Source organism: Apium graveolens, chromosome 2 (assembly GCF_009905375.1).
Source record: "Apium graveolens cultivar Ventura chromosome 2, ASM990537v1, whole genome shotgun sequence".
Lineage (NCBI taxonomy): Eukaryota > Viridiplantae > Streptophyta > Magnoliopsida > Apiales > Apiaceae > Apium > Apium graveolens.
In genome coordinates, this window is record NC_133648.1 from 109,277,585 (window position 1) to 109,290,809 (window position 13,225).

The window sequence follows — 13,225 nt, forward strand, 5'->3', positions numbered from 1 at the left end:
AGTCAGCTTTGATTACACGGGAGGAGACATTGGGGCCAATGGAGTTAAGGGAGGGGATGATATTTGACTCAAAAAAAGTGTTAATGCATACGGTTAGAGATTTTCAAATCCGGAATCATCAAGAGATTAAGGTGGTTAGATCAAGTGAGATGTATTGGAATGTGGTTTGTAAGAATAAGGATCGTGGTTGTGAATGGAGTTTAAAAGTTAGGTTGCAAAAATTACTTGGGAAATTCCAAATTATGGGAACTTCGGGACCACACACATGTTTGTGCACTACCGTTACCCAAGACCATCCTAATTTGACATCTCATGATATTCTTGAACTAGTTAGGGATCAAATCGTAGTCGATCCCACGGTTAAGGAAAAAGTGTTAATGGCCACGGTGAAAAGTATTTTGGTTACCAACCAGGAAGAAAGAAGATTAGAGATGCCAAAAAGCTAGCAATGGATGAAGAACATGGAACTTGGGAAGGATCATATGAAGACCTCCCTTTTTTTATGGAAGTGTTACAATGTTTTAATGTGGGAACCAAGGTTGATTGGATTTTTAAGGAGGATGAGATAGAAGATCGTGGGAGCTTAGAGGTATTCTATTTTTTTTAGACTAGTATCGTATACATTTTTATATGATTTTTCATATTTATATAATGTTTTGTAGTTAACGAGTATATTATGTCTTTATTTGGAACAGGAAATGACATTCAAGAGACTATTATGGGCTTTCAACCATGCATTGATGGATTTGATCATTGTAAGCCTGTCATACATATAGATGGGACTTACCTATACGACCATATCCGGGTGTACTATTGTTAGGAATATGTTGTGAACTTGATGATAAATTAATCAAAACACCTTAGTAGATTTAACTTAGTAAATTTGTAGCACTCGACGGATGATCAGATATAGTCCCGATGGATGATTCAATATAGTCCCGACAGATGATGATTTGACATCCATCGAGTGAGTAGCTTATGTAATAATAAGTATTATAGAACATTTCTGCAAACAACTTTGTGTAGATTCTGTAGGAGCATATGAGTCATGTTGACTACTAGTAGATATGCAGAATTGGTTGATTAATTGTAAATATGAGATGTCTTGTAATTCTGCATAAGTGAAATGAAGTCAAGTGACAAATAGCTACCCGACGGATAATCAACAAAGCTACCCGACGGATGATCAACAAAGCCACCTGACGGATGACAAGCATGTACCCGACGGATGATTAAATTCAAATATCTGTTGACAGTGACAACACAATCACATGCGTCGAGTGTTTGCAAAAAGAATGTGGCAGCCTGTTTAGCGGGGATTTGAGAACAAAGAAGCATTACAATTTCCATGCTATTATGAAGATATTCAAAGATGCTGGAATAGAGTAGTGAAGTAGCATGGAGTTAGACTAGATATGTTTTGTTTTATTATCTTGTCTTATCGTCATGTAAACTTGGTGATATATAAACCAAGTGTAGCAAGTAGAACAATTATCAAACTAAGCACACACATTTTCAGAGAAACATTTTGAAGCTGTATTTTGTAGCATTTCTCTGTAAGTTTAGTTATTCATACTTGTAAGTAGTTGTGAGCCATTCGAGCTTCACAGGGTTCTCACTCGATATATATATATATATATATATATCTGGTGGATAATGCATATACATATATACATCACAACAACAGTATAACGGGTAGAAAACTTGCCTGAGCGACTTGGGGTGGTAAAGGTCTTGGGATGAGTCTGGTAACCTATAAACCACATATAAGTTGGAATTAAACCAAAGTCGCTTATGAATCTATACTTTAACCAAATAGACTCCAACGTTCACTTTGCGCTCAACGATTCTCTTAAGTCGCTCGAGTACCCTCGGCTCCACCATTTTTAATAAATTAACCATTAAGAGTTTTAAGGCTATTCTTTCGCGAGTACCTTACCAACTGCCTAATACACTTAACATAATTGTTTCATACCCCAATTAGTCATTTAAAGTCCTTAACCAAGGTTTCAAAGTAAGGCGAGGGGTAATGGTTCGGTCGCGAAACACCGTTACTTAAAACGGTCTTTTCTCCTAAACCGTACATCGGATTCAAGCGAACCACATATCAAAACGAAGCTCGTAACATGAACTATCTAATCATGGCAATGGTCAAAACCTAACAGTGAGTTCATGGGTCCTGATGTTAAGAACAAAACAGTCTAAAGTAAATCGGGCATTACGACTGCTATGTTTACGCGATTACCAAATTTTATCCTACTCCAAATCAACCACAAATCGATCACAATTCAACCATACAACCAAACTCCATCCATACATCACTAAACATCCCCAACACCTCAAGTTTTCCAATTTATATTATTATCAAACATGAACTAAAACTATTCTTAAGTTCATTAACTAATAACCAAGATTTACAACTCCAAAAACATCACAAAATCAACTAATCTCTACATATTCAATCACCATGCTTCTCATGAACTATCCTACTCATAATAAGCTCTTAATATTCAATAACAATGCTAGGTTAAGAGATTATACCTTCCTTGGTGAGTAAGAGTGACTAAGGAGCTTGGAATCACCCTTGAAAGTCCTTACCAAAGCTTAATCTAACCAAAAACACAAGATCAAACAATTTAAATTTCTTGAAAACACTATTCACTCTCTTCTTAAATGATTTATTGAAAGAGATTGTGAAGTAATTTGGAGCTTAAACTCCTAGGATAGCCATAACTAATCATAAGGAACCTTGGATAATTACCTTGCAATTTAACAATGGTTGGATCTTGGATTTTGAAATTTTTCCCTTTGAAAAACCAGAAAAGCCGAGAGCTCTTGCTTGGAAATGAAAATTCAAGTTTGTGTTTATGATTTTCTTGGCTTAGTTGATGTTGTTTTGTTAATTGGATTATTACCATGGTAAATTTTGTGTGGTTCACAATCAACCAACAACACACTTCTCTTTTGGTCATGCTTAGGTCATCATGCTATGTCATCCTCCCATACTTGTCCTCTTCTTGTTGGTGAGATGACATCACTCCCCACTAACCCTTTGATTAACTCCTAATCACTTGGCTAATGACCGCTGATCTATTATACGGTTCGCTTAACTTTCGTTTTCGTTTATCGTTTGAGGGATCATACCCGGGATCTTATTACTTGGGTTCCCTTAACCTTTCTCAATACATTATATTCCTTTTATGATCCTCTCTTATAATCCTTGAATTTAAATCCTTTTTATCATGTTCCCTTATACTCAATTCTTTCGGTATCTGGTGGATTTTCGGAAAAAATCAAAGTGTTCGAATTTGGATTCTGACGATCTTTACATACACTTATATCCCATATAAAGTACTAATAAGATCTCAGAATAACAATAGAAGAACCCCTACATGGTGTGGCATGGAAATTTTTCTTATTCAGCATAATCAGCAAAACACTATTCATAAGAGTTATTAAAAGTTCAAAAATTTTGGGGTTATTACAAAATTGGACTTCAGTGATGAGGAAATGGAAGACTATATTCCCAAAAATCCTAAAACTTCAACTCATACATCAAAACCCTCAGTGGTATTTGAAGAATTCAAAGTGGTGGATCCAACTAGGAATATTCATGGTGAACCCATTATTCCTAAGGATGAGCCAGTAGACTGGGATAGTTTGCCAATTCCTGAGCTAAATTTTCCTATCTTCAACAAGCCAAGAAGACAAAGACTAGAGCAAGCAAGAAAGTGAAGCCTGTACTCTCTGATCCAAGACCCTAACCAAATCTCAATCTACAGTCAACAAAGGAGATTTGTTATACATCTGTGACATTAAGGAGTTCACTGACATAAACCTCTACTTAGATGAATTGTAAGAAGTAAGAGGAATTGATGCTCACAAACATCTTCCTGAAAGGCTGGTGTTTAAATATAAGGGAGGAAAAGAGATAATATGGCCACTTCAAAGGATTCTTCTAGAAAGCCAAGTTATTCTAATATAGATCTACTCATCTTTCAAAAAGAACTTTGGATACAATGTGACTGCAAGAAGATTAGTTCTAAAGAAGATTGAGGAGATGAGGATTAATAGAGCCAAAGATGCACTACCAAAAACTCTGCCAATTCCCTTCACAGGAAAGAGAGTGCATTTGAGGCCCTATTGGCTGATGGAATTCAGGGATGAAAAGGGAATAAGAAGATTCTTCAAATTGGAGGACCAGTTGAGTATCTCTAGCAATGAGACTCTATTGGAAATGCAAGAAATGCTGGATCTCTCAGAAGCTGATGAACTTGAGTTCCACAGAAAACTCCAAAATCAAATAGAAGAGAACAACAGGAGGCTTGGGAAGAAATCCAGACAATCAAGGAAATAGACTTATCTGCTCAGACTAGAGGAGCATCTTGATAATGATTGTGAGCAACTTCTTTGTATACTTTGCATTGTTCAATTTTCAGTAAATATTGTAGCACTTGTCAGTTTTATCTACTATTTCTATTCTGTATCTTTTGGATGTTTTGTTATCATCAAGTTTCTCTTAATTTATGGCTACAATTCCAGTAGACAAAAATTGGGGGAGATTGTTAGGAATATGTTGTGAACTTGATGATAAATTAATCAAAACACATTAGTAGATTTAACTTAATGAATTTGTAGCACTCAACGGATGATCAAATATAGTCCCGACGGATGATTCAATATAGTCCCGACGGATGATGATATGACATCCATCGAGTGAGTAGCTTATGTAATAATAAGTATTGTAGCACATTTCTGTAAACAACTTTGTGTAGATTCTGTAGGATCATATGAGTCATGTTGACTACTAGTAGATATACATAATAGGTTAATTAATTATAATTATGAGATGTCTTGTAATTCTGCATAACTGAAATGGAGTCAACTGACAAATAGATACTCTACGGATGATCAACAAAGCTACCCGACGGATGATCAACAAAGCCACCCGACGGATGACAAGCATGTACCCGACGGATGATCAAATTCAAATATATGTTGACAGTGACAACACGGTCACATGCGTCAAGTGTTTGCAAAAGGAATGTGGCAGCCAGTTTAACAGGGATTTGAGAACAAAGAAGCATTACCATTTTCATGCTATTATGAAGATATTCAAAGATGCTGGAATAGAGTAGTGAAGTAGCATGGAGTTAGACTAGATATGTTTTGTTTTATTATCCTGTCTTATTGTCATCTAAACTTGGTGATATTTAAACCAAGTGTAGCAAGTAGAACAATTATCAAACTAAGCACACACACTTTCAGAGAAATATTTTGAAGCTATATTCTGTAGCATTTCTCTGTAAGTTTAGTTGTTCATACTTGTAAGCAGCTGTGAGCCTTTCGAGCTTCACAGGTTCTCACTCGATATATATATATATATATATATATATATATATATATATATATATATATATATATAGTGGATACTTTCAAATCCACCAGAAAGTTTTGAAAACTTGTGTTTTTATTACTTTGTGTTTTGATTCATAAAAATCATTTATTATGCACTCTGCAAATCAAACACATATATATTATCAAGTAAGAACAGTTTTTAAAATCTTGAAAAAGAAGCCAGAATTATATTTAACCCCCCTTCTGTAATTCTTGTTGTATTGTTAGGGAATAACAACTATTGACTGTTGTGGAAGTGGATGACTTTAGCCATATTCTTCCACTTACATTTGCTATTGTTGAATCCGAGAATGTTTCTAGTTGGGGGTGGTTCATGGATAGATTGAGGAGATTTGTGGCAGGTAGGAGATATGGGATTTGTGTCATTTCTGATAGACATGCTGGGATTATTGCTGCTATGCAACAGATAGGATGGTGCGAGCCCCTTGACCATCATAGATTCTGCATTAGACACTTGGCTACAAATTTTGCTACTGCACATAGGAGAAAAGGATTGAAAAATAGGTTAGTTGAGTTGGCTTCTCAGGTGCAAGAGAAGAAGTTTGATTTTATATGGGAACAATTGTTGATTGAGGAGTCTAGGACGGCGAAATGGTTTGAGGATAAACCATTAAGTAAATGGTCTTTAGCATATGATGGAGGGAAACGTTTTGGCACGATGACCACCAACCATGCGAAAAGTTGGAACAACATGATCCTTGATGCTAGAAAGCTCCTGATTAGTTCATTGGTTAGAGCACTATTTTTTAAGACGGTTGAGTATATCGATGAAAGGCGTTTGAAAATTGCAACTGAATTAGCTAAAGGTCGATTGTTTACTAATCATGCAAGCAAGAGGTTGAGTCGGTCAATTGTGCGTGATAGGGGTCTTAGTGTTAAATTTTATGATCAAAATTCTTTGTTATTTAAAGTAGTCACTAGGAAAGTTGACCAAAAGGGGGGTAATAGGCATACCGGTAGGATTCCCGAGTACTTGTGTTCTTGTGGGAAATGGCAAATGTATCGTATTCCTTTTTCTCATGTTATTGCCTGTTGCGCGCATTTGAAATTGAGCCATGAATCGCAGGTTGATGATATCTATAAATTAGAGAATGTATCGATGGTTTACAATGGTGTTTTTGAACCCATTCCGAGAAAAGAAGATTCTCATTGGCTGACGGGTATTAACTTTCCAAACGTGATCCATGACAAAGATGTTGAGAAAAAGAAGGGAAGAAGGAAGTTGACGAGGTATCAAAATGCGATGGATTTTCAAGCACCCAAGGGGAAAAAATGAGTTTAGTGAAATTTGTGTAGTGATAACATTGGATAAAAAAATGTATTGAATTGGAAGATTTATATTGATCATTTTTATGTATATGTGCATTTTGTTGTTGTATACTGTAATTTCGGTAATTAGAAATATTTCATAGTGTTTTTCAGTATTTTAGCAAAAAATTAAAGAAATTCCAGTAGATAAGAAAAACAACAGAAACTTCTTAATCATAGAACAAAACGGAACTTCATTCCCCGTTTTGAGCAAAATTCGTGATATTTAATGTACAAAAAGGATCTTAAAACAACGTTTTGAGCCAAACGTATATTCGTCTGCCATTTTTTTAATTATTATTTTAAAAAACCGACAAAACGGTTTACTATCCTCGGTTTTACAAGTTAACACGTTTATTAATGTAACATTTTATTTGTTCAACAAATAACTAAATTTATTTTATTTTAATATAAAAATAACGGATTATTGTGTAGCGTTTTAATTTTTTTATTATTTGGAAAAACAGAAAAATGATTTACTCTTCTCCTTTTTGTTGAACAAGTTTCTTATTATACCGTTTATGTTCTTAATTTATTTTAATAAAATAAGTATAACGGTTTATAATGTACCGTTTTACCTATTTATATATATATATATATTTAAAGTAAAACGGTTTACGATCCAGCGTTTTCATGTTTCCTTGTGGCTCAAACATTTCACGAAGTCACATTTTAGTTTTTTAAAAAAAACGCTACACGAACTTCTGTTATGAGGTGACATATGGGGCCTTTATTTTCAAAAGCGATAATTTGAACCATAATTTGCAGTGAAGTGATACTTAAGGTCACCACCCATCACCTTTGCACGTCATTTTGTGAAAGTTTTTGTATCCTATTTTGTGGACGTAACTTTAGTCTATCCAAAATCATAATACAAGTGTACTTGAGCAAAAAGGCAATGTCACTATTGTCAAAAGCCACCACAACAATGCTACCATTGTTATGTTATATCATTATCTTGATAATAATGGATTGGTAATTTAACTGTAAATACCATACAATATTATTGAATTTACAATTACACTTAAGTGCGATCTAAATAAATTATTCAATGTAACATATGAACTAAAGAAGAAAGGGTTTTTTCCATAATCAAGCACACTAAAAATAACCCTTAATTTTAGGATTGAAATACAAGTATCAAAGGGTTTTAGCCCACGAGCATGCAGAACTAGAAAAAAGAGTATAATTAGTTTACGAGTGAGATAAACGAATCCAAGGGTTTCAGCCCACCATCACGCAAAAAAAAAAGGAAACTCTAATTCGTAAATGACAACACGTACACGTGATTTGCATACACAGACGTAACATAATATATAATTGTATTAGATAGAGAAGTTCGTTGCATGATCATACCTTAATTTGGTCCCAACTTCCCCATACTGCAATATTTCCAAGCATTCCAAGTAACCGGGAAATTAACAATTACCAGGAGGAGGCTTCCTGAAACACCAGAAACCATAATAAGTACCAAGTAAAAATTGCAAGTATATATGGCCAACAATGGAAATTACACCCAACCCACTTACTAGATGATCGTAATAAGCTTCTATATTGTGTTTAAATGATACCATTAGTTCAAGTACTTGCAATCTGGCAAGAGTTAAATCTTCCTGTCAACAATTTATAGTTGTCTATCAATGCATGGGGTTCTTATAAATGGCTCTATAGAAGATAAACACTCAAACAGATTAATTAATAACTAACAATCAAGTAACCTTATGGTCCTTGTCAAGATGAGAAAGATATCTAGTACGACAAATAGCTACCCAAAGCATGGATGTATATTCCACAATTTGAACTGTACGAGGTGCCAAAAGAACCCTTTTTTACACATTCTAAAACTTCGATCTTTAGTATATCTAGTATCTACTACTTGGGCAGAGCCTTCACTATATTCGTAAACGTGCACACATCCTGCAAATTTGAATTGAATCACCTATTAACTAACTACATATGCATGCTTTAATTGACCGATATGAGAAAACTGAGTATCTAATTTAATAATTATTACCGGAGGCGCCATTTCATTGCTATAAATACCAAAAACCTTCTTATTGTTAAAATATTTAAATAAATATAAAGTGATTGTCAAAGCGTATCGAGGAAGTCTCTCAAATCTTATTGAGGAAGACTTGCACAACTTCTTAAGAAAGAAACTTAATCAGGAAGGCTTGTAAAGCTTATCGAGGAAGACTTGTAAAGCTTATCGAGGAAGTTTTGTAATACTTAATGAAGAAGATTTGAATAGCTTACTTAGTAAGGCTTGTAAACCAACTACTATAAATAACTCATTTAGCTAATGAAATGAGATACAACTTTATCTCCATATCTTCTATCCTCCTATACTTCCTCTACATTAAACATAACTGAAGCTTTATTTTCGAAAGAGCTACGACTTATTCTCCCACGAGTCTCTGCCAACTAAAGCTTTATTCTCGAAAGAGCTACGACTTATTCTGACCCACGAGTCTCTATCAACTAAAACTATTTCATAAAAGAGGTACGATTTCTTTTACTTATTTTATTCTAATTATTATTACATATTTATTTATGTTACTGATTGAAATCTATAAAGATGGTTATACCGTCAAATAATATTATAAAGATGGCTTTGCTGTCATTTCTCAAGTAATACTACTATAAAGATGGCATTGTCGTCAAGTAATAATCAAAAGTTTTCTGGCCGGCTAGGACGTCGTAACTTTTGTATAAAGTTATTATTTCAACTTGTCTGTTTAAATATTATGTGACATATTATATCTTATTTAAAATTTATTCAGAATAACGAATCTTGCAAAATTAGAGTTTGTTGTCTTGGATGTTTCGGGGAATAATTATTTATCATGGGTCCTTGATGCGGAATTACACCTTAGTGCTAATGGCCTAAAAGATACTATTGACCCAGAAAAATTCCAACTGTTGAACAAAATATAAAAGCAATTATCTTTCTTAGGCATCACATCCACGAAGATCTAAAATCTGAATACCTCACTATCAAAAATCCACTCACCCTTTGGAATAATCTCAAGGATAGATTTGATCACCAGAAACTTGTTCACTTGCCATCTGCCCGATATAATTTGAGGTTACAAGATTTCAAATCTGTAGTTGAATATAATTCTTCTCTTTTCAAAATAAGCTCAAAATTAATTTTATGTGGTGAAAATATTACTGATGCTGAAATGATTGAAAAGACCCTCTCAACCTTTCACCCCAACACTATGATCCTGACTCAACAATATAGGGAGCGGAACTTTCAGAAATATGGTGAGCTGATATCTCTCCTTCTTGTGGCTGAAAAAAATAATGAGTTGCTACTGAAAAATCATCAGATACGTCCCACGGGCTCTGCCCAGTTACCTGAAGTACATAACATGTCATTCCTGAAGAATGAACGTGGAAAAGGGCATAGAGGAGAACAGGGTTATGGACGAAACCGTGGACGTGGAAATTTTTGTGGTCGGTTTCGCAATCAATATAATTCTGGCCACCTGAAGTGGAAATGTGATGGTTACAACTCTGGCCACCAGAAATGGCAACGTAAAGTGCCAAATAAAAGAAAGGCACCCCAAGAAGGAGAGAACCGAGGCATTTGTCATAGGTGCGGATCTGAGGGGCACTGGCAACGTACTTGTCGCACATCCAAACATCTTGTTGACCTCTACGAGTCATCCAAAAGGAATAATGGAAAGAGAGTAGAAACCAACTTCGCCAATTATAATCTAGTTAATGAACCAATCAATAAGGTCTCAAATGAAATAGACACTGGTGCTAATCTTTATTATGGTTTAGATGACTAAACTTCATATGTATTGTCTTGTTTTACTTATTTCCTTTGTGTTTTACTTATTTCCATTATATACTCATTTTATGTACTTGTTTCATGTTGTTGTTCTATGTACTCGGTGTGTTTTTAATAAAGATTTTTTTTCATTTATATATGTATAAAGATGGAAGATATATGCATTGTTGACTGCGCAACCACACACACTATTTTACAAAGACAGAAATACTTCTCACAGTTGACTAAAACCAACTCACATGTCTGGACGGTATCGGGTACATCAAATATAATAGAAGGTTTTGGGAAACCTAGTTTTCTTCTACCAAATAAGACACACACACACATACAAGAGGCTCTATACTCTAGCAAGTCAACTAGAAACCTACTGAGTTTTAAAGATATCCGTCTTAATGGGTTTCACGTTGAAATTACTAATGAGAATGAAAAAAGAATACCTTCTCATCACCTCAAACACCGTTGACAATAAAAGGGTCTTGGAAAAATTCCACTCGGTTTCTTCAGGATTATATGTTACGAGTATACGAGTTCTTGAATCTCATAGTCAACATCCCCAAAGTCATAGACCCAAAACTACTTTCCCTTTGACACAAAAGACTAGGTCATCCAGGATTATCTATGATGCGTCGTATTGTTGAAAATTCTGTGGGATATCCTCTTAAAACTCAAAAGATAATATCCCAAGATGAACTTCATTATTCAGCATGTTCCTTGGGAAAACTGATTGTCCGACCATCCCCAGTTAAGCTTCATACTGAGTCCCCGAAAATCTTAGAAAGAATTCAAGGTGACATTTGTGGTCTTATTCATCCATCTTCTAGCCCATTTAGGTATTTTATGGTTTTAATTGATGCGTCAGCTCGATGGTCTCAGGTATGTCTACTTACAACCCGAAATACAGGCTTTGCCAAATTACTTGCCCAAATAATTAAACTCCAAGCTCAATTTCCTGACCATCCCATTAAATCAATCCGACTAGATAATGCTGCTGAATTTACATCTGCAACTTTTAATGATTATTGTATGTCAGTAGGAATCTCGTCGAACACCCGGTAGCTCACGTACATACACAAAATGGTTTAGCAGAATCCTTAATTAAAAGACTTCAACTTATTTCCCATCCCTTACTCCTAAGAGCAAAGTTACCTATATCTATTTGGGGTCATGCAATACTTCATGCTGCAAATATAATTAGAATAAGGCCTTTTGCTTACCACAAACAATCCCCTCAAGAATTGGTTTTTGGTCAAGTACCTAATATATATCATTTAAAAGTATTTGGTTGTGCTGTGTATGATCCTATATCACCACCACAAAGAATTAAAATGGGACCTCAAAGAAGAATTGGTTTATATGTTGGTTTTGATTCTCCGTCTATTATAAGGTATCTGAAATCATTAACCGGTGATATTTTTACTGCTCGGTATGTTGATTGTCGTTTTGATGAATCTATGTTCCCTAAATTAATGGGAGATAAAATTTTGCATAAATTAAGTTCAGAAATATCATGAAATGCCTCAGGACTAAATTAGTGGATTACAAAGTATCCATTGCTTGAAGATTCCAGACTTTTATTAAATGAGAGAGAAATCCACCAGGGCAAAAATAATGTTATTGATCCGCGTACTAAACAATGTGAATCTGAGGTTCAAAGAATTATACATAGGAAAAATATTGCTAATGAAATGCCAGATGTATTTAATGATTCTAGAAATATTGTGAAATCATATATACCTGTTGTTAATGCTCTGGCCAGGATTGAAATCCCTGGCAATAAATCAATTTCAGCGGAATTGATTGGTGATTCAAAGCCACGCCAAAAGCGTGGTAGACCTATTGGTGCAAACGATATTGTACCACGAAAACGAAAATTGATTGGAATTGCCCCATAAGTGGCAAAAGTTTCAGAAAATACCCTAGAAATGGTATTGCCTCCTGAAGAGGTTCAAGCCCCTGAAGTGGCTGTAACAAAACTCCCAGACGTGGGATTGCCTCCAGAAGAGAATGTTGCCCCAGAAATGGCACATGCCCCAGAAGTGGAAAATGCTTCCATAGAAGCAAAGGTACCTGAAAACTATGAGATCTCAATAAATTATGTCCATAACGCGAAATTACTGGATCGTGGGAGTATTGAGGTTGATGATGTATATGCTTTTTTCGTGGCATCTGATATTATTATGAACTCCGATCCTGAACCACAAAGTGTGGAAGAGTGTCGACACCGAGATGATTGGCCAAAATGGAAAATTGTGATTCAAGAAGAATTGCAATCCTTGCGCAAGAGAAATGTATTTGAACCTGCAGTCCAAACACCAGTTGGTGTAGTACCCGTCGGGAATAGATGGGTATTTGTACGAAAATGAAATGAGAAAAATGAAATTGTGAGATATAAAGCCCGGCTTGTAGCCCAGGGATTCTCTCAAAGACCTGGTTTTGATTACCAGGAAACATAATCTCCTGTGATGGATGGAGTTACTTTTCGTTTTCTAATGGGTATGACTTGTATGGAAAAACTGGAAACACGTTTGATGGACGTTGTGACAGCATACCTATATGGATTACTTGATAGTGATATTTATATGAAAATTCCCTAAGGATTAAATATTGAGGACACTAAGCCTCGACATTTATATTCTGTTAAATTACAACGATCATTGTATGGTTTGAAACAATCTGGTCGTATGTGGTACAACA

At 35.1% G+C, this 13,225-nt stretch overlaps 2 protein-coding genes across 2 annotated transcripts; both read left to right on the forward strand.

Annotated features, from left to right (window-relative positions):
- Positions 1 to 448: 448 nt before the first annotated feature.
- Positions 449 to 6,694, forward strand: LOC141692137 (uncharacterized). The gene is made up of 3 exons (XM_074496876.1): positions 449 to 575; positions 663 to 755; positions 5,655 to 6,694. Exons 1-3 carry the CDS (start codon positions 449 to 451, stop codon positions 6,692 to 6,694), a joined length of 1,260 nt encoding a protein of 419 aa, XP_074352977.1.
- A 3,217-nt stretch (positions 6,695 to 9,911) lies between these two features.
- LOC141692138 (uncharacterized) lies at positions 9,912 to 10,529 on the forward strand. The gene has a single exon (XM_074496878.1). The coding sequence runs from the start codon at positions 9,912 to 9,914 to the stop codon at positions 10,527 to 10,529; it is 618 nt and encodes a 205-aa protein (XP_074352979.1).
- The last annotated feature ends 2,696 nt before the right edge of the window (positions 10,530 to 13,225 follow it).

What these genes read in the sequence shown, in the direction of transcription:
- LOC141692137 (XM_074496876.1), top strand. Translation starts at nt 449, where the DNA reads ATGGATGAAGAACATGGAACTTGGGAAGGATCATATGAAGACCTCCCT. An exon ending in GGAGGATGAGATAGAAGATC is followed by an intron (nt 576 to 662) that starts GTGGGAGCTTAG and finishes AATGTTTTGTAG; the next exon opens with TTAACGAGTATATTATGTCT. An exon ending in CATTGATGGATTTGATCATT is followed by an intron (nt 756 to 5,654) that starts GTAAGCCTGTCA and finishes CTGTTGTGGAAG; the next exon opens with TGGATGACTTTAGCCATATT.
- LOC141692138 (XM_074496878.1), top strand. Translation starts at nt 9,912, where the DNA reads ATGATTGAAAAGACCCTCTCAACCTTTCACCCCAACACTATGATCCTG.